The sequence below is a fragment of the Aspergillus ibericus genome (genome assembly GCF_003184845.1).
Source record: "Aspergillus ibericus CBS 121593 unplaced genomic scaffold BO80scaffold_34, whole genome shotgun sequence".
Classification (NCBI taxonomy): Eukaryota; Fungi; Ascomycota; class Eurotiomycetes; order Eurotiales; family Aspergillaceae; genus Aspergillus; species Aspergillus ibericus.
The window spans coordinates 168,856-194,091 of record NW_020292132.1 but is presented as its reverse complement, the minus strand read 5'-3'; the positions used below and the strand labels follow the sequence as shown (position 1 = coordinate 194,091).

The 25,236-nt window shown below is 51.6% G+C and overlaps 8 protein-coding genes and 3 non-coding genes across 11 annotated transcripts; 5 read left to right on the top strand and 6 right to left on the bottom strand.

Annotated features, from left to right (window-relative positions):
• Window positions 1–1,223: 1,223 nt before the first annotated feature.
• On the bottom strand, window positions 1,224–2,160 carry BO80DRAFT_479529 (uncharacterized protein; the record flags this gene model as incomplete). Its single annotated transcript, XM_025723302.1, has 2 exons — window positions 1,224–2,015; window positions 2,083–2,160. 2 exons carry the CDS (start codon window positions 2,158–2,160, stop codon window positions 1,224–1,226), a joined length of 870 nt encoding a protein of 289 aa, XP_025572961.1.
• A 1,204-nt stretch (window positions 2,161–3,364) lies between these two features.
• BO80DRAFT_412127 (hydantoinase/dihydropyrimidinase family protein) lies at window positions 3,365–4,980 on the bottom strand. Its single transcript, XM_025718005.1, has 2 exons — window positions 4,773–4,980; window positions 3,365–4,717 (listed from the first exon to the last, which is right to left on the bottom strand). The coding sequence occupies exons 1-2, from the start codon at window positions 4,947–4,949 to the stop codon at window positions 3,416–3,418; spliced, it is 1,479 nt and encodes a 492-aa protein (XP_025572960.1). The 5' UTR covers window positions 4,950–4,980; the 3' UTR covers window positions 3,365–3,415.
• A 1,776-nt stretch (window positions 4,981–6,756) lies between these two features.
• On the bottom strand, window positions 6,757–8,822 carry BO80DRAFT_479524 (uncharacterized protein; the record flags this gene model as incomplete). The annotated part of the gene is made up of 2 exons (XM_025723301.1): window positions 6,757–8,283; window positions 8,337–8,822. The coding sequence occupies 2 exons, from the start codon at window positions 8,820–8,822 to the stop codon at window positions 6,757–6,759; spliced, it is 2,013 nt and encodes a 670-aa protein (XP_025572959.1).
• A 396-nt stretch (window positions 8,823–9,218) lies between these two features.
• On the bottom strand, window positions 9,219–10,281 carry BO80DRAFT_427228 (dual specificity protein phosphatase family protein). Its single transcript, XM_025719954.1, has one exon. The coding sequence runs from the start codon at window positions 10,244–10,246 to the stop codon at window positions 9,347–9,349; it is 900 nt and encodes a 299-aa protein (XP_025572958.1). The 5' UTR covers window positions 10,247–10,281; the 3' UTR covers window positions 9,219–9,346.
• Window positions 10,282–10,399: 118 nt separating this feature from the next.
• Window positions 10,400–11,300, top strand: BO80DRAFT_154394 (uncharacterized protein). The gene is made up of 2 exons (XM_025713819.1): window positions 10,400–10,954; window positions 11,007–11,300. The coding sequence occupies exons 1-2, from the start codon at window positions 10,520–10,522 to the stop codon at window positions 11,109–11,111; spliced, it is 540 nt and encodes a 179-aa protein (XP_025572957.1). The 5' UTR covers window positions 10,400–10,519; the 3' UTR covers window positions 11,112–11,300.
• Window positions 11,076–11,449, top strand: BO80DRAFT_427227 (uncharacterized protein). Its single transcript, XM_025719953.1, has one exon. It carries the CDS (start codon window positions 11,164–11,166, stop codon window positions 11,413–11,415), a length of 252 nt encoding a protein of 83 aa, XP_025572956.1. The 5' UTR covers window positions 11,076–11,163; the 3' UTR covers window positions 11,416–11,449.
• BO80DRAFT_t225 lies at window positions 11,450–11,530 on the top strand. Its single transcript has one exon. It is a non-coding gene; the product is annotated as a tRNA-Ser (tRNA).
• Window positions 11,531–11,872: 342 nt separating this feature from the next.
• BO80DRAFT_t226 lies at window positions 11,873–11,953 on the top strand. The gene has a single exon. It is a non-coding gene; the product is annotated as a tRNA-Ser (tRNA).
• A 2,588-nt stretch (window positions 11,954–14,541) lies between these two features.
• BO80DRAFT_t224 lies at window positions 14,542–14,622 on the bottom strand. The gene has a single exon. It is a non-coding gene; the product is annotated as a tRNA-Ser (tRNA).
• Window positions 14,623–16,505: 1,883 nt separating this feature from the next.
• BO80DRAFT_154286 (putative C2H2 transcription factor) lies at window positions 16,506–17,503 on the bottom strand. Its single transcript, XM_025713818.1, has 2 exons — window positions 17,141–17,503; window positions 16,506–17,071 (listed from the first exon to the last, which is right to left on the bottom strand). Exons 1-2 carry the CDS (start codon window positions 17,401–17,403, stop codon window positions 16,552–16,554), a joined length of 783 nt encoding a protein of 260 aa, XP_025572955.1. The 5' UTR covers window positions 17,404–17,503; the 3' UTR covers window positions 16,506–16,551.
• A 6,703-nt stretch (window positions 17,504–24,206) lies between these two features.
• On the top strand, window positions 24,207–25,176 carry BO80DRAFT_436790 (snoRNA-binding rRNA-processing protein IMP4; the record flags this gene model as incomplete). Its single annotated transcript, XM_025720976.1, has 2 exons — window positions 24,207–24,212; window positions 24,286–25,176. The coding sequence occupies 2 exons, from the start codon at window positions 24,207–24,209 to the stop codon at window positions 25,174–25,176; spliced, it is 897 nt and encodes a 298-aa protein (XP_025572954.1).
• Between the last annotated feature and the right edge of the window lie 60 nt (window positions 25,177–25,236).

Sequence of the window (25,236 nt, the reverse complement as noted above, 5' to 3'; positions counted from 1 at the left end):
CTTACTCTGGTTCTATTGTGGTATCTCCTCAGTCACTGCTTCTTCATAATTCACCATAAAGAATACCCCCGGCCTCCATAAATCGGCTATGTTCATGGTAGACTCGCCAAGGTCACACAAACACGAAGCGACTGGTCGAAACTACTCATCCCACGCCTGTTGACTTTGTCTCAGCCTCTATTCCTGGTGGCCTGAATTGCAGAAGGTAGTACTCACCGCCACAAGGAACCCAGGAATATGATATAGGGCTGACTCGAACATGTGGCTGTATCCCTGACTGTCTGTGTTACCACGACAAGCTTTCCTTTCCCTCGGAGTCTTCTACTTGCAGCTCCATGCACCGTCAATATGGAGGCTAGCTGGCTCTGTCACGACTGAGTCTTTGTTGTAGATATGTTGGGATGGATCTCAGGATGTCCGGGTGATGATACTGTTCAAGGTTCAGCCAAACAGGGTGCAACACTGAAGCATGGCAAAGCTTTTGCATTCCCATAGTCTCGGAGCTTGGGTCTGGTATCACACAGTAACGGCTCAATCAGTGCCAACATGTGGATATTCTCGGACCGTGGGCCAGTTCGCCGTCGGTATGCACAGCTATAGACAAGCTATGTAGTCAGCTGCTGATAACAAGCAATTGGTCACTCTATACGGGACAATACACAGTACAGACCAACTATTTGATGTTCTTTGCCTCGCTGAAGACACACACGTTATGTATTTTGATGGTACTGTCTCTACATGTGGTTGGAGGGCGCTGGAAGTGCGTATGGGTTGAAAGGATAAGTGTTGGGTGAGGTGAGTTAGTAGGTGAGACTGATGAGTTGCAGTTGTCATTACTTACCTAAGGAGTTAGACGACGTCTACCTACAACGAGGTAGGAGCCTGAGAGCCTTATACATTTGGCAACCCCGTCACGACGCACGCTTAACTCTTTTCCATCCCAGCCAACACGCTGAAGGTCGCTAGAATATGGCCTGCAGCATATACTCCAACGGAGTCGAAAGCATGTATGGCTATGTCATGCTTTGCGCGTTTCTAAAAGGCGATTTACCCTTGCTACGCTGTCGTTATAGTTTTGATTTCAATTCTTTGTCTGTCCTGTTTACCAGCCTCATTCACAGATTGCCACAGTTACGAATATTTGGTCAATCTTTCATTTTATAGAGATCAGGCATGAAGCCTATATATAATCTACCAAAAACCAACTATGTATAGCCCATCACTCATGCCGATAGACACAGAAACTCCTTGATCTTGTCTAGATCCTTCAAGTCTTTATCGATCGCAGCATCCATAGCTTCAATATCTTCGATATCAGATGGCTCACGCGTGAGCAGACTGTCTTGGAAGTCCACAAGCCATGCGTTCCTGTGGTCATCGATCAGGATATTTGACGCGTCTGCCCTACCCCAAGCGATACCATGCTGATGAAGTCTACGGACCGCATCACCTATCTGAGCCGTCCACTTACGGCGCTCGTCGAGTTCAGCCACAGCCATATCAATATCAGAGAGACGCGACTGATGAGGAAAGAATGTTTCCAGTATCCCTGGTAGCTGTTCTTCCACCCCCACAAATCCCGTCAGTTCAGGCACGCGAAGAGACAGTCCACATTTCTTGATTTTTCTCAATGCATTAAACTCGTTTTGAAACATGTGGTCATGTCTGCCTGTAGCTATTCTGCAAAAGTAGTTGGTCCCATTGATAGAGACCTCGTATGTCCTGCGCTCATGAAATGTCCTGATTCTTGTGACGGCTGAAAGCTGATAACTTGGGAGATCGGTCTCGATTGTATGCCGAATAGGATACTCTTCGCAGGGCTGCTGGTCCGGGGAAATTTTGGACAATTGTTTCTGATTCAGTTGCAAGAGAATCTGCGTATTATCCCGCAGCTCTGAATCCAGATCGTCGCCCCTGTAACGCGCGTATGCTCTGAAGTAGGGCTGGCAAAGTGATCCAAGCAACTCGATCAACTTCCGAAGGGGCTCTCCACTGGGGTCGTACATGCGAGAGAACTAATTCATTAGTATCTGGTCGACAAGCGATCCGGACTCTGAACAGTGTCTGCAGTGCCTGTAGTACAACCTCAACATAGTGGCCATTGGTGTATGATTCGACTAGGCCATAGTTGATGACTGAGGATAAATGAGTTTCCGGCATATTTGGGGCGAGGAATGCTGATAGCCTTATCCAATATCCCATGGTGGTCATGGGGATTATATACACTACACTTCATATGGTAAGCTTGGCCCCGTTGCGCGTGATCAAAACATTCAAGGGATTAGCAGAGTTGAAGGGTTCGTAGCCGACATGATTATTGCTATGTTGAACATTTTCATGGCTGTGCTGCTTTGCTTATAGGGTTGGCTTTGTCTTCACCAGGTAAATTCCTTGGGGGTGCTTCGGGCCTTGCGCTGATTGCCTCCTCTGAGCGATACTCTCTAGCCCTTCCAATAGTAGCAGCACCACTATTCACAGCTACGTTTCCTACTGGCTGGCTCGAAATAGCGGCAATATCTCACGGAGTCTTTTGAGAATTGTTTGCCGCCGGCTCAGAAGAAGGTTCTATCCTAGCCTATTATCTTCTCACAGAGCATTGAGAACGATAGACTCTGGAATCTAGCAAAGACTTTACAGGCTCCCGGCAAGATCCGTCTTGGCCTGGCGACAGCTAAGGGAGACAAGGCCGAGAGCGCTCCACGCTGTGTTTGCTTGACGTCAATCCTCTTTGTCGGAAGGTTTTCTTTGTATAGACCTGCTTCATGCAAGGCACTCTCCAGAGGGACATAGAGCAGTAAATCCCATGGGAGGTTGGATTGGCGTGTGGTAAGCCGACTGACAACGGAGGGGAGATCTCGACAACTTCCTTGATCTCAAACCTCTATCCACTATACATCCGAAGAAGATTGCCCGGCCAATCTTCTTCGGATCCCAGTAACTAGTTCCTCGGACAGTGGCCCATGCTGGGGGAGAACTACAGGATTAAAGAACGCTGGATGACGTTTGGAGAGGCCCCGCTGGGCGAACCGCAAGAATACAAATATGGATGTGAGAGTCTGTACGCCATGAGGTGTCGAACCGGGATGAGGCAGAGGACAACTATTGGCGTTGTCGCTCTCGGGCGAGAAGAAAGGTGGTTTATGCTTTGCTCAATAAAGAAATACTTGAATTTAATATAAACGATATGTAAAGATGTTGATCACTGGGTACAATCAATTCAAGTCATCTCCCAAGGTAAAATTCATCGCTATATTGTTGGCAGCATTAAGAGGGCACCATGCTAAGATACACAGAATGGAAATGATCGCAAAAAGGACGAATCTCTCGCAGACATGCATATACTACATACAGTTGGTTCTTCTCTCTATGAATCTAGTAGCCTCTCTATATGACGTGAAACTCTTCTGCAAAGGTCTTAGAATTTCTCAACATCCCACTCCGGCTGGTCGCTGCAAAATGCACTGCGTTCTCTCTTGACAAACTCCCCAAAGCCTTTCTGGCCGACAATGCCCCCATTATCTCGATCCCACACCACTTGTCCCCGGAGTAGGGTGTAACGTGGCCACTGGGTAATCATGTGGCCTTCGTACGGTGTATAATCCACATTATGATGTAAGGCGGAGTTGGTGATAGGGAAGGGCTCCTGCGCGGACGGGTACCAAATCGTGAGATCCGCATCGGAGACTCCCGGGATGAGGGCACCTTTCTTCGGATAGAGTCCGTACAGCTTGGCGGGATTGGTGCTCGTCACTTCGACAAACTTCTGCGGGGAAAGCCGGTTGGCGTTCCACACCAAGGGCAGCCGGGTCTCAACTCCTGGGCAGCCGTTGGGAATGTATCGGAAGCGGCCTAAGGGGGCGTCTTCAGTAATGGCGGTCTTTTTCCCGTTGACGTCGTCGTTGTAAAAGAATGGACAATGGTCCGAGGAGAGAATGGTGAATGTTCCATTTTGCAGGCCGGTCCAGATGCTCTCAAGGTCGGTTTCGCCATCGCGTGGCGGTGGTGAGCATACACATTTGGCGCCTTCGAATCCAGGCGCATCCAGATCCTTCCTCGTCAGGAACAGATATTGCGGGCAAGTTTCAGCGTAGACGGGAAGTCCGTTGGTCTGCGCGTTGCGGATCGTGTTGGCTGCTAACGGGGAGGAAACGTGCACGATTAGGATTGGGGTCTCAATCAGTTGGCTCAGGGATATGGCTCGGTTGGTGGCTTCGCTTTCGAGAATCTGGGGTCTTGAAGTAGCATGGTATTTTGGCGCTAGCAATTGGCGATTCTCGAGTTGTTCGGTCATCCAGGTGAGCATGTCACCGTTTTCAGCGTGGATCATGGTGGTCACTCCATCAATGCGTCCCTGCAATAAGACATCCAGAACCTGATTGTCGCGTAACTGCAGGTCCTTGTAGGTCATATAGATTTTTACGGAGGATACACCGCGCTCGCGAAGCTGAGAGAACTCGTTGAGAGCCTGCTTGGTTGGGTTCGTGACCAAGAGGTGAAGGGCGTAGTCACAATATGCAGCATCGGCAGCCTTCTTCTGTGTGTCATCCAGCGCCGCAAGCAGGGATGGGTCGGACTGATTCTGTGGGGCAAATGCAATTATGGTTGTTGTGCCTCCAGCGATGGCAGAACGACTGCCTGTCGTGAAATCATCTGCCGCTTTGCCCTTGCCGAAGAGTTGCGGTTCAGACAAGTGGACATGCGCATCAATGCCTCCCGGCTAGTAAGCTGTCAGCAATCGATCCTGTTGATTTCGTCCTTCGGGTTGACTATACCATGACATATGCACCTTCGGCGTCAATGACTCGAGATGCGCGCGCTTGTGCCAGGGCCCGCGCGGGGGCCAGTAGGGCAATCTTGCCATCCCTGATGCCAATGTCATACCGGCCAATATCGGCGGCCGTCACCACGGTGCCGTCCAGCACGATACAGTCAAAGGGAGTGTCAAACATCCTGGGGTCCGAGAGCTTCTTTGGACTCGTGTAGTATTCTAAAGAGGGATCTAGGGTATCGGAGTAGAAGAAGAACAGACGGAAGTCCTTGTCCGGGGTGAAGTGCTTCATTTTGCCGGCCATCACATCGGGGGCTCCATCGGGAGAACTAGGCGAACGACTACTAGGCCGATAAGCGTCGTCTGATAACCCCATCTCGGCGATCGCTCCTATCTTTTAGTTAGTCAATTGGAAACGAGTTGGTTGTTATTATCGGCTGTCGGGCGATAAGCATCAGGAGCCCCACTGGGCCGAGGGCCCTTTTATAGTAGTGTCACTACTCCGTAGGCGTCCATCCCTATCCGCATCTATAAACCTTATCGCCCGATTCCTCTCGGTGTGAAATCATGGGTGCTCGCGAAGCCGTCAGATGAAAAGCATAGGCCCCTGGTTGTGTGCCAAATTTCAGGGCAGGGAAACCCAGGAGAAAACCGGGATAATGCCCGTCGCAGATTGTATCCCCATGACCAAGCCAACGTCATTAATCCACCAGGTGGCGTTGTCATATATAAGGTTATTTCCTCCAGAACCACTCAACTTATTGTGGATACAGGTGCCTTCTCACTCTCATAAAAATGGAGTCGTCATCCCGGTCATCTGTGCCGAGTGCCTACCAAGGCAGGGCCTCCTTATTCTGCCGGCGCTGTATAAACTTAGCGAACCATGCTCAAGGTCGCCATCAGATCAATCCACGTAAAGGCGCACTATCTATTTGACGACGCAAGCATGACACAGCCGAGAAAGGTCGTCTGGTGTTGCAGGGCCGTGGCGATTAGAGACTTGACAAGTGGCTGCGCACATTCTGCCAGCATTTCTCTCGCTTCGCAGATGATATTGCCTCCTTAACTTTCTCAACTGTAGGCCCAGGTTGTCTGCCTCCTTCTTATTTGGTGCACGTTGGAGCAATAGCATTGGCGTTTCAGAGTCTCTCTGTCGATTGTCAATTACCGGTCGGGCTCTGCTGTTAGGCTCCATGTACAAATTAGTTCCATCCATAGTTCATGTGTTTGAGTTAATCTAGAAAGTACCTCAGCTGCAAAAGTCCGTGTGTTGGCTATTGTATCCGTAGAAGTTAAGCGATGTCATCATATGGGTGGGGTGTTGAATCTGTCGATTCACTTTGAAGGCAGGCTCATGGGATAGACTGATTTGAGGACAATTCAAGTCTTATTTCACCTATTGTCCAGCTCCAGATTGGGCTTCAATGCGTTTAGCCTAGAGATTGAGGATTACTCACTCCAGCCAGGGGAAGGAGTTACGGGGGGAGATGAGGCCGACGGCCAGCGAGCCAGAAAAGGGCAGCTTCCAGAGTCGGCAGCTGGTATTGCTTGGTTGGGTTCTAGTTGCTTCTAGGGGAAAAGAGACGTGAAGAGTTTGAATCCAGCCTCGGCCAAAAAGCCAATAGATAGAGATAGATGGACTCTGGTTAATATTGTCCCCATACATGCTAGACATCTGCTACTGGCATCAGGAGACTGCGGCTCTTGCTACGGCTCTGGCTATAAAAAGTGAAATCCAAGGTTTCTATCACATCATGAATCGCATATTTGTGTCCCAGATCACCTGTTCGCTGTAAGAACTATGCATATGAGACTTTGATGTGTGCAAGATTAGAAAACGATCGACGAGAGATGAAAGACAGAAAACAAGGAAGATGCGAAAAAAAAAACCATTTGACAGCGGTCTAAATGACCATCTTACGAAGACTGCTGTCTCTTCCAAGATTCTTAGATGTCGGGCCAGATAGCATCACTCGAGACAAGTGCAACTATCGTCTGTCACGGTCAGTCTTCTCTCCAGTCGCCCTGGAAAACGCCGAAACGGGTAGAAGCACGACCTCGTCTTCATCTTGCTCGTCCTCCCCTCCATCATCACCGCTGTTATTTTCCTCATTTGTGTGGCTTATTCGTTCCTCTGTGAATTCTAGTTGAGCTGGCCCTTGGGAGCAGCTGTCCGACCCCGGGTCGTCGTTCGAAAAGTGCTCTACCTTGTGGTCAGAAGATTCAGTGGAATTCTCCTTAGAATCCAGTGGTATAGGTGACTTCGTGTTTGCGGGTGGGGATCTATCCCTATCCCCTGTGGAGAGGCAGTCTGAGCCGGTCAGGGACACTGTTTTCTCTGGGGTTGCTTGTGGGGACCAGATTGTAGGACTAGAAGTTTGCCCTGACTCAGAAAAGGTAACATACATTCTGTCACTGTTTTGCATCGCCGGTGCTCGTCTCTGTACCTCTGACCTCAATCCTTCGTGTCGCTGTACTACCCTCAGAGAAGATGCAGTGTGGACGCCACGGCTGTGGGCTCCATTTCCCCCGACATTTGTCTCCGAGGGCCGCGTCGAGGGAACAAAAGCCGCTTGCTGGGGCTTGTTTGACACAGGCTTTGAGCGGTTAAGTCCATAAAGTTTTTCAAGGCTTGGTGGAGGCTTCTCGTGGAACAGCCAGTCCAGCGGCGGCTGCCTAAATGTCCACTCTGGTTTGACATACTTCCATCTGGTATCACTATATTGAGCGAACCTCTCCTCGGTGATACCCAGACATAGTAGCCCATTCTCCCGACGGTTGTAGTAGACTCTCTCCGGCCTGGTCTGGTGACTATTTGGGCGCCATTGCAGGAGGCAATTCACGTCACCTTTATGCAGTTGCCAATTCCTTGCAGGGTTGGGACAGTATCTAGCTGTCATACTGGTCGAAGATACCCTATGGCGCGTAGGCAACTCAGCTGCATCAGCATCAAAAGCTCCATGTGCTGAGCCATTTGCAGAAAGGCCGGAGAAGTCCACAGCGCATGGCTCAGATTTCCAATCACCTTCTAAGCGCAACCCGAAGTCATGATCCTCGGGGACCCACCACGCAGATATGCCACTGCTCCATTCTCCAGCATACTTTCGATCCACCCCCCGCGTGCATAGAAATAATTTGGCATCCAAAACTTCGTTGGCGTGGCATAACAGGAAGTCTGAGTTGAAGGTATCTTGCAACTTGCCCGAGAACCGGCGGGAGATCTTGCTGAAAACGCCCTGGTGCGGAACTCGGTTGTAGCCTCGAGTCGTGTTGTCAGTCCTCAGAAGCGCCCTCAGCTGCTTTGCTCGCATCTCCTCCAGGTGTAAGTCTTCCTGCTTTGCCTGCTGCTCTCGCAGAAGGATGTTTTTCTGGACTTCCTCACGCTCCTCTGCGGTGAGCCCCAATAAGTGGCACATGGTTAACCAGTCGATATCTCGAAGCATGTTGTTGACGATCTCAACTTGAATTTGGGGAGAAAGGTCACTCCACTTCGGCTGGAGTGTCGGTGAGGGTATCTGTTGGGACCTCCGTCAACCTCTGGTATAATGAGAGTTTTTGGCCGACGTACCTCCACCTTATCCTCATCAGAAGCATCAAGCATAACCTCGTCTATATCACTGTCCGCCATGGCTCCATCGATTGGTGACTCCCTGCCCATAGTGGCCAGGACGGCCATGTTTCTCATGTAGACTGGGTTAAGCTCCCCGTTACTTGCAATCAGGTTTTCGAAGGTTTCTGGGGGGTGATTCTGTAAGCATGCCATTGCGTCTTCCTCCAGCTTTTTCTCTCCCCTGTGACCACTTTTGGTATGCTCCCTGGCGGGCATTGAAGTGCTGACATGTCGTCCTCGTTCATATTCTTGTCCGTCATCACGCGTTGGGGGGGTTGCATTGTCTAAGGTGGGAAACGCCGCAGGAGGAAGATTGGAGTTGAACGGAATAAATCTGGGACGGTCTGGCGTTGGAGGTTCACGAAGAGGCTTCTGTGGGCACGGGCTGGAAAACTGTTCTTGATTAAAGCGCTCTGGCGGGCGAATCTTTTCGCGGAGTCTCATGGCGCTCTAGGATGCGATAGAGAGTAAAGTCGATAGTGATATTTAACGTCACTATGGTATAATGATGAGGCAAAGCTGAGTGCCAGCGGACGAAAATTTAAGTCTTGTCTGAAAGGGTGTGAATTAAAGTGAGGAATCTTCCGGTTCATCGGTCAAGTGAGTGAATGCTACTTCCTCATTTGGGGGAGGGAGCCTGGAGTCAAGCCAGGGATCTGCAGGATTGAATGGCTTCGACTGGGAGCCAAGAGTGGAGAAAGTAGAACTGCAAGTGGCAACCCAAGTCCTTGGATGACAGGGTAATCTAATGTAAATCTTTAGGCCGATACGCTGACTTCATGGGACAGCGGGAACAAAGGTCACAATATGTTCAGGATGCTTAATTGTATGCACATGATAAGGGAACATCAGAAAACCACAAGAAAAGAAGCCATAATTCCACCCAGCCGTCTTTACCAACTACTCCTCATGGCCCTCTTCTCTAATGCAATCTTCCTACCAGCGGAGCACGGAAATAGATCGGTTGTTTAGTAGGCAGGACGATCTTGAAATGGCGCCGATGGTTTTCTAGTCTCGTCCACAGCCATGTACTCATCGACATCGTTCTCGTCAGTATCTCGGTCGTGGGATCGCTTTTTTGGAGGAACCGAAACATCCAGGGAACTTGCTCGGCGCACTCTCTCGACATCCCGTTTAGCGTTAATGATGGCTTCGAATGCCAGCAACAGCTGCGTTGCCGACTCGTCCACATCAATGCAGAACCGCTGCGACTGGACCACCTGTAAGGCCTGTGCTACACCGAGGTTCAGCATCACCATCAAGTAGGCCACCACCACCAACACTGACGAGCCGTTTCCCGTTTCACAGAAAACGAGGACCTTTTTCTCGGTGCGTCCGTTAAGGCCCAAAGGGGCCGAGGAGGCAATATGTTCGTTGATGCGACAGATGGCCTGGGGGAGCGCTGTTATGAGTTCTTGGTAGTCCTGGATATCCACGGAATCGGCCACGATGCCCAGGTCCGCGGCGGCTTTCTCGCCGGACACCAGGCGCGCCACGGCCAGTCGTCTGTCTCGGACGGCTAGAAGGAGAGTGATACCGTCTTGGTTGAGCCAGTCTCTTTCCGAGAGGCAGCTCCAGGGCCCCAGATAGAGGAAGGGGAGGATCTGTTGGGCTGTTCTGCGCTTCTCATATAACCATTCAACTTCTCCGGCGGGCAGCTTGAAAAGGGCCGGGTCGACCTTATCGAAGAAGCCCAAGGGAACGAATTCACCTTCTTGGAATTGGTGCGCAGCAGCACTGGTAGGCTTGATTTTGTGGAAGCTTAACTGCTCGAAATTGGCGCTTGCATAGATAGGCTGCTGGAAGATGCGAGTCCCCGAGTTGTACTGTTGGGTTGGTGCATATTGGACCTCAGTCCGCTGGGACATGGGGACCTCCACTGGGCGGGAGGGTTGAGCCATCGTTGGCCCTGTAGGTGTGCTTTCACGAGAGGTACAATTGCAGTGGTGGTTAAATCGATAATAACGGGTCAGATTTGATTGGCAAGAGGTTGAGGGGACAGGGGACGAGTGGGGGGGCGAGTATAAGAGAGGAATTTGAACAAAGCGAGCTTATTTTGGGAACGAAGAGAGGCGAGAAGGAGGGTGAATTGGTTTCAGGGCAGTAACAATGGAGTCATCCCGGGTGTTCTGGGCCTTTGCATGTCGATATTCCTTCCCCTTCTCCGTCCCTGGAACTCCCGTGCCTTTGTATGTTTCCATTCTTCAGGGTCTTGTATTTCTCGGGTAATGACAGCTTGCCACAACAGGCTTAGCCCGGGTTGGCTTCATCTCTCGTCTCCCTCCCCTCACCCCGCGACAGCTTCCCCTCTGCCTCTCACTCTCATGAAGCAATGCTCTACGGAGGAGAGACTTTATACGAATTTCTCAGATATGCAATCTCCATGCAACTTCACTTGCAGGGCGGTGCGAAATTCGGCATGTGCCTGCTGCGAATTCCCATACTTCATCGGAGCCAACCGGTGGGCCGGAATATACTTGCGTCCCGGCAACTGGAGCAACTTGGAACAGTTTGAGGATCCTTTGGAAGCACGCTGTCTAGTCGGTGCTGCTGGATCCCATGATTTGATACAGGCAGTATCATCACCCTCTCCTTCATATCTTCATTCCTCCCACTAATCAGTCCCAGGTATACGAAAAGCGACGCTGCCACAGTACTACAGTCCGTTGTCATTTGCCGCTGGATTTCGGCGAGGGCGTTGGATCTCCACTTATAGAAAAAGTGCCAGAATGAATACTGTTTCACAATGTTGTGTACCAATCGTGTTGACCGGGACCTCGACAGGATGGTCATCATCGTCTCATGCATCGCAGTTTCCGGGCCTGTCACTCCAGAATATATAAGCGCACGGAACACTCAGCAACCCCGGCAAAACGTACTAATACCCGCTACTTACATGCAGACAGGTGTTTTGGACTTTGAAGGCGCTAATCTCGGTACCATCTTTTCGCTCACACCGCTGCTACAATGCGATCAACTGGGGATGTACGCATGGCAATGCACAATATCTTGGACGGCCCTCATAGAGCTGCATTGATGATGCCATTATTGAAATTGAAAAAGAAACAGTAGTCAGTGTGGCCGAGTGGTTAAGGCGATAGACTAGAAATCTATTGGGTTCGCCCGCACAGGTTCGAGTCCTGTCGCTGACGTTTTTTGCTTTTTGTTCTTTGTCCACTAGGCAATACTGATCCAAGGTGATTCCAGTGAGTAAATACCCATGCCATTCTAGGAGGGTGGGTGGCAAAGCCAAAAATAGTCTCAATATTCACATTAGTTTGTTATCCCTCAGCCTTACAAGGCTAGCAAGTCATCTACCCTTATCAATTGAGCCTGGGCCTCACCTCCTACATTCCGTCTTCAAGACATAAAACTGACTCAATGATTCGCCGCTACAGTACACCAAATGACCTGAAATCAACATGGCCACCTTTCAGCCTTATATAGCAAAAGCCCCTCATCTCAACAAACAATTGCCAAATTAACAAGCGACCGTCAGTGTGGCCGAGTGGTTAAGGCGATAGACTAGAAATCTATTGGGTTCGCCCGCACAGGTTCGAGTCCTGTCGCTGACGTTTTTTTGCTATTTTGTTTCTGCCTGTCCATATCCCAAAGCAGCTCAATACCGCTGCCAGCCCATCCCACTTGTTCTTTTTGACAGGCCGTGTGTATCAGGACATCGCAACCTTTACCAGCCTCCGCTGAAGCAGCACTGTCCCAACTCAAAGGGAAGACCGTTCTTCATCAACCGCTCTTAGAGACGACGTTCAAATCTACCCTGCTCGAGTCTTTGAAATGTCCTTGGGATACATTGCAAAGCTGTAGTAGCCTGCTATATTGGACAACGTAGCATGCAGACTATAGGAGTCGTGGGTGCCAGGTAAAACGAACCAAGCAAGATACAGTGTTGCGCTGCGTGCGCTTCCCAGACTTGATTATCAGAAGACCGTCGAACCGCCTCTCAAGCTCGCCCAGGTTGACGTGGCCAAGAAGGGCCCGCTGAAGTCAACGCACGAATGTTGCAGGGGATCTATTAAAGCCATCGCGCAACTATCACCAGAGGTAATGTATAAGGGCGCCGACTATATGGTGTAACCGCTTGTAGGGCTTCTAGCTTCTTCTGCCAATATATCGCTTTGTGTCACCTTAACCTAACGGCCTTGATGTAGTGTTACCCGATAAGGCAGCCTAGCAGATCAGCCAGTCCTTCAAACCAGTACAGCGAGTATAAGAAGAAGAGCCAGCACAATAAGGAGCGAAGCACATAGCCTAGGAGAAGCCGTCGACCGCAGCTGTGCTTTGCATCATCCCAACCATTAAGATGTTTTGATTATCACAGGACCTAGACGCCTTCAAAACACTTTAGGCCTGATCTGCAAGGCAGCAGAACCAGACAGGCTAACCCGTCCCCGCAAGTATAGAAAAGGGACGCGTATATGACACTGGAATTCTACACAAATCAACCCACCTCATCATCACTAACAGCGCAAACATTTCCCAAGTGAATACAAGTCTATCCAAAAATAACCCACGCGTCACCTTGACACGTCCCTATTGGACAGACCCCGAAAGTGGATTTTCGCGATTGCCTTGACATCTCACCCAGCTGGGGATTCTTATTGGTCTGAGAGATCATATCAGATTAATCTCTGACCTAGCTCTGAAGTCTAGCCTTGTACCATGACCTATAGATAAGAAGTACGTCTCCGAAGGCAGGTCGCGCTGTCACGGTCGTATATTGCCTCCATCAACCCACAAGCCATCCAGCCTGCCAAATCTGGCGATCTTCGCTGAATCCTTGTGGTTTGTATAAATGCCCGGCTAAGCGACCAAGCCAGAACTTCGATATGAAAACAGAAACCCAATCTAGTCCAAATCTCAAACTAGATGTAGGAGAAGTAATACAAACAGAGATTGCTTCTACTGTTTACCAGTGAGGATGTCACCTCCTTCTTTAGAACCTAGCAACGAAGCCACGAATGAGTACGAATGAGCACAACAGTAATATAAGAGCAAAGCCCACGAAGTTTGTCAGAGGGTGTATTGAAATAGTCATCATCCTGTTCAACACCGCGGTGAGAAATTGGTCACTCAGGAATATCGATGCTGCTGGGTCAGTACTGCAGTTGTGTGCTTAAGGATGTTCATTTACCAAGGACGAGAACGAACACAAAAGTGTAACTCGAGAAATAGACGATGACACGGAATACAAGAAGGAGACTGGAAAAAGGCAGAGAAGGACAATATGTTCGCACGTGTTCATTAATCCATTGAAAGCTTGAGCCATAGAGAGGATACGTGACGTATCGACCCCGTATAGTGGCCGCCTTGTTTGTATGCTACAAGCATCAAAAACGATACCGAAATTTCTCTCTCAGGGTATTTTGCGAGACATACCAATCTACAAGTTGTTGAGATACTTACTCAAACCTGATCCCATCCCTCACATTTGGCACATCTAATTCGTCCAAGTCAATATCCTTGACGATGCTTATATGAGGAATGCAAGCAACCTACTGCTCCACTCTGAAAGATGCTGCATGTTCTTTTTCTTCGCAGGTGGATATAATCAATAACTCAACTTTTTCCATAGACTTGAAGCGGCCTCTCAAGACAAAGTACCTAATACCATCGGAAGCCTAATGTTCCTGATACCTTTCCGGTGACGAATCCCCCGAAGGAAAGAACGATCAGTCACGAAGACAACTCGACCTGTCGAATGATACCACCTTATACGTGCCAATGTTAGCACTGGTTCTATGGAAAATACTCGCTTGTGGCGTTGACAACCGCTCTAGACTCTATATTAGTTTCATTCAGCAGTCAGTAGTCCGTAGGATAGACCTGTGTAGAACGGCATCTCCTCACCTCGTGAGAAGGGTTTCTTGGATGCCAATGCATTGATCGCACTCTTGGATAGAAGCTCCTTTTTCTCGGGGCAATCAGACATGTGTACTTGGAAAAACAAGAGAGTTAATGATGGACAGCGCATCTCAGGACCCTGAACACTACATGTCTAGCTATCCAGCAGGTGATACTTCATCAAGAGCGATCAGCAACTCATCCACCGGGAATAACAGAATAATTAGCAAGGAAAGAAAGAAAAACAAAAATAGAGAACATCATCCCATGCCTGGTATTCAAATGAAGAGAGCCAAAAAAACGTCAGCGACAGGACTCGAACCTGTGCGGGCGAACCCAATAGATTTCTAGTCTATCGCCTTAACCACTCGGCCACACTGACTATTTGATGAAATAAGCGATATATCATAAACCTATCAACCAGCAAAACACTACTTGCATCACCTGCAGCATCGCCAGCCCAAGCAATACCAAGCATTTACATCTCGAATAGCATCATCCCCCACCACGATCACTCGACATCTACCCACTATCACGTTCTTACCAGTGCACTACATACGAACCTCATCCTCATCCAGCTGCTTTGAACCCCCCACCTTAAGCGCCGCACTCCAGCATCACCCACCACACTTACACAACGCCTCAAGAATCCATCTGGCGCAGCAGCCCGCATCTCATGATCCCCGTAACCGCCAGCCTAACGCAGCTGAATCACATCCAGCGCAACATTTCCCCCTCCCACGCTTCATACGCACATACTCTAGGACTCAGCTCCCCATCCACAGAATGTTTCGCGGAGTCGCCACTCAGCGCCAGCTAACCCGCTCCCATCACAGCCTCCCCTCGATGTCGATGTAGCCGCCATCATGAATCATTCTCTATCTATCTACGCCACTTACAATGAATGTGACTAACGGCGGGACGTACAACCTTCATCCATGGCATTTATCCAGATACTACTAGTCCACCACTTCCATACCAGCCACAACAACCAACTAGATACTTCATCATACCCACCCACTCATCATCCCAGGCACCAAGCACCACCACCATCAGGCTACCAACACCTAACCCACCACCACCTATCCAACTAGATAGATTACTAGCTTGTGTACTCCGTATCCCTCTAACCCATCTCGGACCCCGACACCAACCCCGACCCCGACCCAACACGTAAACCACCAAATACTCACTACCTACACTACTCACTTACCCATCCAGTCACGGAGTAGTTACTTAGCCTCGAGTCAACCTGAGTCACCACCGTCAAGATAAGGATCCAGACTAGACTAGACTAGACCCGACTAGGCCGCGTTGCTTACTACATCCCCACGCAGGAGGACTAAACCACATGGAAATGAACCGAGGTGTGAGTCATGGAGAGTCAGATAGTTCAGTCAGGTGGGCGTGGGCTGGATCGGAGGATGTGGGTGGTTGGTTGGTATGTGATGTAAGGGGGTGATAGATAGCCTTTCATGGTTGTTTATTACTCATTTGATGGGTCGTGGGAGGGAAGGTACGGAGGAGAGGGGGTCATTGTTGGGGTGATAGCCTTGTAATACTGAGTAAGACCTAGAGTGGATGGAGGATTCACTACGAAGTAGGATAGGTAGGACTAGTGGCCTTGGGGACAAGGCAGAGATAGATAGGTAGGGAATGGCCAGACTAAGATAGACGAATGGGGCCGGCCGGTCACGATTGTAACCACAATACGAAAGGAGCCTTGGCATCCAGGCTCAGGAAGAGAAGGAAGGAGAGAAGATACATCTTATGATTTCACCTCGCTGACGTGGAGGGGGACTACGCATCCCAGGATCGACGACCACTACGTTGGCATCGGAGGATAAGGTAGAGACACAACAGGATCAGCAACAAAAGAAACAGGGTCAAACGCCTGGGTATATTTCAGGGAAGAAGAGAAAATAGAGACAAAGGGTAGGAACCGTCAGGAAGATAAAGAAGAAGAAGAGGAAAGAAAACACCACCTGGTCTGTATCAACGACCTCGAGCAAACGCCATAATCTTCAGAGCTGCCTGATCTTATCCATGCGTTCCGAGATGGAGACCGACCCATATGAACCTCCCGTTGATGTTGTAGACAGAAGCGCGAAAACAAAACCAAGGCCCATAATTGGCAGAATTGAAACGCCCATCGAATGCAAATTTCATACAACAATCCATAAAAAAAATGTAGAGATTCTGAGCCTGGGAGAGGGATGAAAAGAGGAGAGGGAAGATGAAGAAATGATAAAAAAAAATAGGAAAGGAAAAATAGAAACGAGCGAGGAACGAAGACCCCTCGAAAACCCGGCTAGCCCTGTGACGTTGCGGTCTGGGGAATGGCTTGCTGCAGTCCGGCCACGATGCGCTCCAGCTCTTCCAACCGGCGGTCCTTTTCCTGAACCTCGCGACGCAGCCGCTTCAGCTCATTGCGAAGATCCACACCATTCTCTTCCTCTTCGGGAAGCTCGAGGGTCGGATCTTCCCCGGTGGAATCGCGCTTCCTTTTCAGGGCCACCGACGCCGTCACAAACGACGTGGTGCCATCCAGCTCCGGCGACGCAATGGGCAGCTCGGATGCATGTCCGTTCTCGGTATGCATGTGGCGGCGGCGAAGGTGCTCCTTCAAGTTTTCTTGACGCGTGAACCCGTTGCCCGTGCTGCGATTACAGTCGGCGTACGGACACATTAAGGGCTTCTTGGCGTTGATGTTCTTCTTATGCACCTCGCGCTGATGCCTCAGCAGACCGCCAGAGTATGTAAAGCCTTGAATCTTGTCGCACCCGGGTTCCATGCACTTGTAAGGGCGGTCGTGTTTGTCCATGTGCTTGCTGCGGTGGCGATCCGTTAGCTTCCTCGATCGGGGGGAACAACTGTCTCACACACAAAGGCAAACTTACTTCCACTCGCACGGACGGCGAAAGGTTGGGGGCGAGTGCTGGCACTCGGGGTGGTCGCAGTAGATTTGACCGGCAGCGTTCTTGGGCGGATCCCGCGCTCTTCTCACCGACAGTCGCGGGCGCGTCCCTTCCATGAAGTTCGGAGACAGCTGATCGTTCATCTTGGGGGCAGGAGAAAGCGATTCTTGGGCAGTGACTAGAACAGAGGTAGGTCCGCCGGGACCTTCGCTTCGTGGACTAGGGTAATCAGAGCCGTCACCCATAGCGCAGCTACAACCCCGCCGTTCAATTGAGAAGGGGGGGGTGGCCAAGTGGCGAGAGAAAGCGAGGCGGCGAGACGAGGAGCAGAAAGTAGGGAGGAAGATGCAAAGGAACAAGTTCCAGAGATGCAGAGGGGGGTGGGAGAAGAAGTTGATATTAGCAGGTAGGCGAGGTCAATCGCGTCGGGTGGCACTGGGCGATGGATGGTGGTTTGCTCAGTTCGGAAGGACGGGGTGCCAATTTTTTCAGGACGGAAAACAAGGCATCTAGCGACGCGCCACGTGACTGTGACCAGTTGGGAAGCTGATGTCTTGGCAAATCCGCCACTCAAAAACGGAAGGTCAGCGGTTGGGAAATGATGGAATGACAACCGGAAGGCGGCGCGACGCCCGTCTAGTTATACGGTATTAAGAATCTTGACACGGCGCTTAGCGGGAAGAGAGGTATGTGTGTGTGTGTGTGTGTGTGTGTAAGTAGAGGGAAACTCAGCATCATGCCTGCACACGTGGTGTGATCGGATACTGGCCGTATTTGTATGTATTGTTGGGAGCCCTAGTTAAGCACCGAATCACGACTGCGCCGATGACCAAAGTTTGGGGGGTTTTAGGCTGCGACCACTAGTGACTCATGCTAGGCAGGCAACCAGATACTTTTTACTTACAAGATCGGGGCTGCTGTGCCTCCTCTATCGCCTATTCCAACTACTGGTATTGGTAAGGCCATCCGCCACCGCGAGAGCAGCCGAGTTGGGTGCCTCATTGCTGCCTGCCAATCAGGGCTCCCGGCACGTGGTCCCCCAGCCACATTGCCGGTTACGGACTATTTACTGTGGCGCCGCCGCGATGCCTTCCACAGCCCGCAAGCTGGCCATGGCAAAGAATACCGGTCGGGTGTCCATGATCTTTTTCTTCTGCCTCGGGGTTCGATTCATCCCAGCTGGCTGGTGCAGGTGAAAATGATAGGTGGCTGCTGGGGAGGTCAGTCGTAGGTACCTTAGGTACCCAGCCCTGCGTTTCTTGCCCAATCCCGTGCCCGTCGTGGTCAGGCAAAGAACCGGTTTAAGCGCTGAGCCAAGGCAAAGACTACCAACACGAGCCCGAGATGCGAGATGCTGAGACGCTTTATGATCCACGCTAAAGAACCCGTGCTACAGGGGCGCCAATCCCGAACCACCCTGACGGGATCTTCCACGTCTGACAGGCAAGATATACTTAGCTCGATCGGTTGATCCGTACCGTCGTACGTACTATGACTATGAACATAGTAGATAGACCTTCCCCGTGTCAACGTCGAGGTATCTATCTGCCGCCCTCCCTTGCATCGGCGACAAGTCACGCCCAATCCTTGAATGGGGCGAATCGCCGGCTGTCATTTCCCTGCCTCGTTGCCAGCAAAGCCGCCCTGCATCGTTGTTGCCTCGGAAGCATGGTCACCATCGCCTTTCCGACCCATTACGTCACTTCATCCCATCCCACGGCCCCAAGATGGTCGAGAATTTTCCATATCAGATTCCATCAGGCATCTTCATTTTCAAAAATAGCATCATCAGCCCGGGTTGGGACCCTGCCATGGGACGGATCTTCTCCCCAGTGGCGCAGCGCCGCCACGGCATATGCAAGACCACCCTGGTAGCTCCGATGATCTGCATGGACCACTAGTTAATGCATCCTTCAGAAATCCAGGTCAACTGGCAGGTGTCCCCCCTCCAGGGCATCCGGGGTCTCCGTGAGGACCGGATGCGCGTGCGGCCCCAGGTCCGGGCTCCTTTCAGGAATCAGCAGTGCTGAGGTGCAGCTGGGCGTATTGATCGTGCGCCCTGCCGCTCCTCAGCTTAACTCCGAGTCTTGCAAGACAAGACTGTGGCGGAGTCGGCTAAGATGGCCGCTATCTACGGATACTGCAGCGAAGGTGGACCGTCGGCCAGATCCGCCATCAATCTAGAAATGCCAAACCGCTGCCAAGGATGCGAGATACGTGGGTGCCTATTCATCCTGCAGACGATCCTCAGCTCTGCCGGATCCTGCTGGAACTACGAGGCGGTGTGATAACGAACGGCAATGGGTTTGATTGGGATGCGGAACTAAACAGCTCATTCAACTTGACCAGCGGCATTGCCCGTCAGGTCCGAGACATACGCGTAGATCGGATGACAGATACAGGCACAGTGGGCAGTGTTCAGGAGAACATCCTCCGGCTTCCCAAGCGGCAGGGATTCGAAGAACCACCGCATCGCCCGAGCAATGCCACAGCGCGGAGAAGGATGAGGAAAGCAAAGAACGAAAATAGGCAGTCATAGGATTTTAAAATAGTTTCGTGTAAAGCAGTAGTGGCAACGAATAAGAATGCGTAGCATCATCGGTGATGAGCCATCCGCTTCCGGCTGTCGGCGGAAATGCTGGGACTCGTCAGCTGCCTCGAAGAAGCCGTACATGAGTACAGCCACGAGCCTGAAAGATTGCCTAAACATTCCACTGACTCTCTCCGACGGCAATAGTCGACAGCGACTAACCATACTGATAACGGGGCATATGCACTAAACGGTCGCCGCCAGTGGCAGGTCATCTCGCAGAGCGCACCATGCCCTGGGATCTGACTGGAGAGGATCACTTGTCGGAACGGCAGGAAACCGTGTGCAGCCCCTGTAGACCAGCCTCTTTCCATATCGATAAAAGCAACGAAGAGAATCCGAGGAATGCCTCATTTCCCACCAGATGGCTGAAGGTTGGCGCTCGCCAATGCTTCCCTGAATCTTACAGATGTCTCACGTCTAACGGTGACATGGATGACGTCGAGTAGAATCCCAGGAGTCGAGTCATGTTGGAATGACCTGATGGTTCGACGGACCGTTGTCCCCCGAGCTTCGGGAAAGGCTGCAAGCTGCTGGGCCCGCTCTAAACCGCGAAGGGCATCACTGTTCCCCACTCAGTCATAGTTGCCCCCGACCTGGCTGGCGAAAGCAGTGGAAACGCTGCGGGTATCGTCATCGTCGTGAATGTGCCCGGGCACACCACGAGTGACACGAATGCTAGCAGAGCTTCCGCCAAAAATGCTGCCGTTGTCGGGCACCCCGGGCTTGTAAGGCTCCCGTCCACCAGACTCCACGTAGCGCTTCAGCCGATCCGACTGGCTGAGACTGGGCTGCTTGCCCATATCGTTGATGCTCAAGCCAGCAAGGCTGACACCACCTTGATCGACGCTCTTGCCATCAATGATGCTGCCGGTAACATCAGACTCGGTGGCTGCTACGGATTCGCCGGCAATGCTAGGCGCCCCCTTCACTCGGTTACCATTGGCGCGACGGGCTCCGGGGAGAGCGGGCCACGAGTCTGCGAAGTTCTGGAACATGGGTGGGTATCCAGAGGGAATGCCAACCCCACCCAGGGCAGACGAGTGCACGGAAGAGACATCGTCGGGGATGTAACCGACCACGGACCCGGTGTCATGGAATTCATTGCGGTGACCGTTCCTTCCATTCATCAATCCGCTGGTGACATTAGAAGCATGGTTGTACGCCATCTGGAACCGCTGAGGTCCTCTATAAGCCTGCTTGGGACGGCTAAACTGGATCAGAGATTCCTGAAGGTTGGACAAGGGCCCCTCAACCAGACAGTGCCGTTCCTTGAAGTGCTGCAGAAGGCAGTTCCACAGAGGGTGCTTCGACAAGACCTTCGGGTTTCCGAGAATAGCCAGACCATACTTGGCACGAGTAAGTGCAACGTTGAGACGGCGCGGATCGCTCAAGAAACCAATGCCCTGGTGGTCATTGGAACGCACGCAGGAAAGAATAATGAAATCCTTCTCACGACCCTGGAAAGCATCGACCGAAGCAACCTCAATTTCCTTGTAGTGCTCTTTCTTGAACGTGCCATTTGCTTGCATGGAGCTAACGATATAGCTGCGCTGGCCCTCATAAGGCGTGATGATACCGATGTCCTGGGGCTGCACGCCGGCTTTGAAGAAACGAGTGACAATTTTCTCCACGTTTGTTGCTTCAGTGCGGTTGAGGTAGGAGGTTCCAGATGCCGAAATCTCCTCATTGCCCAGGTTCGACCAGAACATCATCGGATTATCAGCAATGGGCCAGGGGAAGTCCACATCACGGCGAAGGCGCTCAAAGGAAGAGATGCCGTTTTGCAGAGAACCTTCGTAAAACATATTCGACGGGAACTCAGAAAGGCACGGGTGCATACGATATTGAACGTTCAGGCGGATGGGGGAGCAGCCCAGGATGACAAGACGTTCAAAGAGCGACTGGTTAAGACCCGCCTTGGCCGCCTTCTTGTTCATGATGACAGGTCCCAGCTGCTGGTGGTCACCGACAAGGACGACCTGCTTGCATCCAAGGACCAAGGGAATCATACATTCTGGCTCAGCGGACTGGGTCGACTCATCAATCAGGACAGTGCGGAATTTGAGTTTGGCCAGACGAGGATCTCCGGCACCGACACAAGTACAGCAGATGACATCGGCGTTGTTCAAGATTTCGCGCTCCGCCGAGCGAGTGAGCTGCTTCAGTCGCTTCTCATCCTGGCTAGATAGTTCTCCAAGCTCAGCCTTGAGCTGATTGAGCTTGATGAGTTCGATGTTGGTATCGTTGATGCGAACTTGCTCGTGCAAGGACAGGAAACCAACGGGCGACTCGACATCCTCTCTGGACTTGGCTGTCACACGTACTGTTTTCAGACCGGTCCGGTGAATACGCTCGCAAAGCTGGTCGACTGCGACGTTGGACGGGGCGCACACCAACACTTGGCCTCCGTTGATCTTGGCGAGATGATAGATGATTGTAGCAGAAGTGACAGTCTTTCCGGTTCCCGGAGGACCCTGAATCAGACTAAGAGGTCTCTGCAGCACACTTTTGACCGCATTGATTTGACTGCCGTTGAGTTCAGGGAGTCCCGGAACACTGAACTTCTTCGGCATCTGGGTCTTCATCGGCGCGGCCGCGACTTCGTGTCCGAGGAGGCGATGGAAGATGTAACCGGAAACGCTCATCTCGTCAACCGCAAAGGTCTTCATGGCAAGCTGCATACGGTCGAAGGATGTCGACTTCCATACATAGTCGGCCGTGAAATTGTGCGTGCACTCGGTAGGGACAGATTTATGATCACCCTTTGCCCGCAACTCGATCGTCACCTCATCAGACTGGTTGTTGGGAATCTTGATGACATATCCAACTCCTTCCCATTTGGGGCGTAATTCACCGGTATACTTGAGGCGCATTTCATCTCCCACAGCCAACTTCACGTCACCAAGCTCAAGCTTGGGCAAGATAAAGCTAGCCAGATGCTTGTTGTTGAGACCGAGGTCCCAGCGCACAATGAGTCCGTCCTGTGACTGGGACTCCTTTAACTTGCGGTCGTAGTCGGCTTCGATCTTAACCAGCGGTCCAAAGATGTTCTGATACTGGAAAGCGTCGTCGTAGCGAAGAAGCACGGGGGCAGGCTCATCGTCCACAGCTGTGGCCTTTTCCAGATCCGAAAACGTTGCTTGTGAGTTCTCTTTCCACATCTCCTCCAGCTTAGCGATCAACTGCGGGCTGAGGTGGCGAGCCCGGAGCTGCTCCTGGTCGGACGGAGCAGCCACCAGCCATGGCAAGAACGAGCGGTCTTCAATCAATGGTTGCCACCGCGAAGTATCCCAGTTCATATCCTTGGAAGATGGCATAGCAGCGCATGGTTGACGACATAAGAGGACGACAACGGTGTCCGATTTGGCCGGAATGAACCCGAGAAGGAAGACGTTCTTAGTTCCGCAATTGTAGCATTCCAAGATCGTATCCCCCAGCGATGAGCCAGGATGCAACTGGACTTCCTTGTGACGAGCTCGAACGAGATGGTTGACAATATGGGATGAGGAAGTGTTACCACGGGCACTGCAGAACCACTTGCTACAGGCCAGGCATTTGACAACGCTGCTCGGATTATGAATGCCGCAATACCTGTCGAGACCCTCAACGTCAGTGGAGATGTAGCATAGGAAGAGGTGGCGATATACTCACGCGCACGCATGTGGCGGAAGTTCCTTCTCTTCCTCTAGATGTCCTTGATGGTGCTTGCTGTCAGCCGCCTGAGCACTGGTGGTACTCTCTACATCGTCGTCTCCGGAAGCTTCATCGTCATCATCATGCCTCCGCGGCCGGAAGTGGGAGGCCGCGTCGTCCATCTCCGCCGCGATCCTGTCATCACCTAGTGCCGCCATAGTAATCTAGGGAATAATATCCGATGGCAAATTCTCGACAATCGCTATCCCAACGTAAAGTCAGAAAGCGCGAAAATAGCGGAAGCGAAAGACGCCCAGGTCACCGAAGATTAAGCGGTCATGCACAAATCCGAAGGGTCACGCGAGGTAGTTCCAGAAGATAAAAGAGTGTGGAGGACACGACAGCAGTCACTGTCCAAGTCGAGGAGCAGGGGATGTTGTGTTCTCTTTGTCGGGGTCACCAGTGTGCCACAGCAGAGGGGCAAACTGTATATGAGATGAGACTAAGTTCAGTCAGATTCACGAAGGAAGGTGAATTTGCAAGCCACGGGGAGCGACAGCCGTACCTTCACGCCACAGAGCCCTGCCACCACAGAAGAGCTTGACGCAAGTGAATGGGGCGTGTGTCAATCCACGAGACCAGGTGGTGGATGATTTTGCGATCGGCTCAGGCCAGCCATCGGCGTCGTTGCCGCCAAATCCCACACAGTCCAAGTTCCGGTGGCCAAGGCGGACCAGACCGGCAGTTGCCGAAGAAAAAAAGTTGCCCGCCTTTCTTGTCTTTCAACCCGTCTGCTTTTCCTTCCAACCCCCCATTTTCACGATGTTGGTATGTTGCTGCTCGAATTTCGGGGCGGAATTTCTTCCTGCGCAAGAGACATCCGTGCTAACTGCCGATTCAGCGCCGTCAAGCCCGTGAGCGTCGAGACTACCTCTACCGGAGAGCTCTCACTCTCCGCGATGCTTCCATCGCCGAAAAGCGCGCCCAGCTGAAGGCGTCGCTGGCTTCCGGAAAGCCCCTCGATCCGTCGGTCGCAGACGATAAAGCTTTGCGCGAGGACTTCAAATACGATGAATCCATTACCCCGGCAGACAAACAAAAGAAAGACGACGTGGTTGATCTCGACGACGAATATGCCCTCACATCGGGCATTGCCGACCCCCGTCCTATCGTGACCACCTCTCGCTCTCCGTCTGTCCGTCTGGGCACCTTCGCTAAGGAGATCCGTCTGCTCCTTCCAACCTCCATCCGCCTGAACCGTGGTAACCTCGTTCTTCCGGACCTGATCTCCAGCGCCAACGCTGCGGCACTGACGGATATGATCCTTCTGCACGAGCACCGTGGTACGCCTACTGCGATGACAATCTCCCACCTTCCCCACGGCCCGACTGCTAGCTTCTCCCTGCACAATGTTGTTCTCCGTGCGGATATCCCCGACGCTGCCCGCGGAACTGTGTCGGAGAGCTACCCTCACCTCATCTTCGAGGGATTCACGACTAAGCTGGGTCTTCGCGTGGTCCAAATTTTGAAGCATCTATTTCCCCCGCGCGAGACCGGCAAGGTCGGCAACCGTGTCGTCAGTTTTGTGAACAAGGAGGACAGCATCGAGGTGCGCCACCACGTCTTTGTCAAGACCGGGTACCGGGATGTTGAGCTGGCGGAAGTTGGTCCTCGTATGACAATGAGGCTGTTCGAAATCCGCGGCGGAACGTTGGAGAAGGGCTCCAGTGGCGATGTCGAATGGGCTCTTACCCAGTACACCAGGACGAGCAAGAAGAAGGATTATTTGTGAGCCAGCGTTTGTCTCGAGGACATCTGTGGCTTTCAGCTGGCAGTGTACAATTATTCACGA

Bases quoted from the DNA above. Each gene is read 5' to 3' on its own strand.
- BO80DRAFT_412127 (XM_025718005.1), bottom strand. From the start codon at position 4,949: ATGTTTGACACTCCCTTTGACTGTATCGTGCTGGACGGCACCGTGGTG. The intron at 4,718-4,772 runs GTATAGTCAACC...ACAGCTTACTAG, and splicing joins CCGAAGGTGCATATGTCATG to CCGGGAGGCATTGATGCGCA.
- BO80DRAFT_427228 (XM_025719954.1), bottom strand. From the start codon at position 10,246: ATGTCCCAGCGGACTGAGGTCCAATATGCACCAACCCAACAGTACAAC.
- BO80DRAFT_154394 (XM_025713819.1), top strand. From the start codon at position 10,520: ATGTCGATATTCCTTCCCCTTCTCCGTCCCTGGAACTCCCGTGCCTTT. The intron at 10,955-11,006 runs GTATCATCACCC...AATCAGTCCCAG, and splicing joins CCCATGATTTGATACAGGCA to GTATACGAAAAGCGACGCTG.
- BO80DRAFT_427227 (XM_025719953.1), top strand. From the start codon at position 11,164: ATGGTCATCATCGTCTCATGCATCGCAGTTTCCGGGCCTGTCACTCCA.
- BO80DRAFT_154286 (XM_025713818.1), bottom strand. From the start codon at position 17,403: ATGGGTGACGGCTCTGATTACCCTAGTCCACGAAGCGAAGGTCCCGGC. The intron at 17,072-17,140 runs GTAAGTTTGCCT...TCGCCACCGCAG, and splicing joins CGCCGTCCGTGCGAGTGGAA to CAAGCACATGGACAAACACG.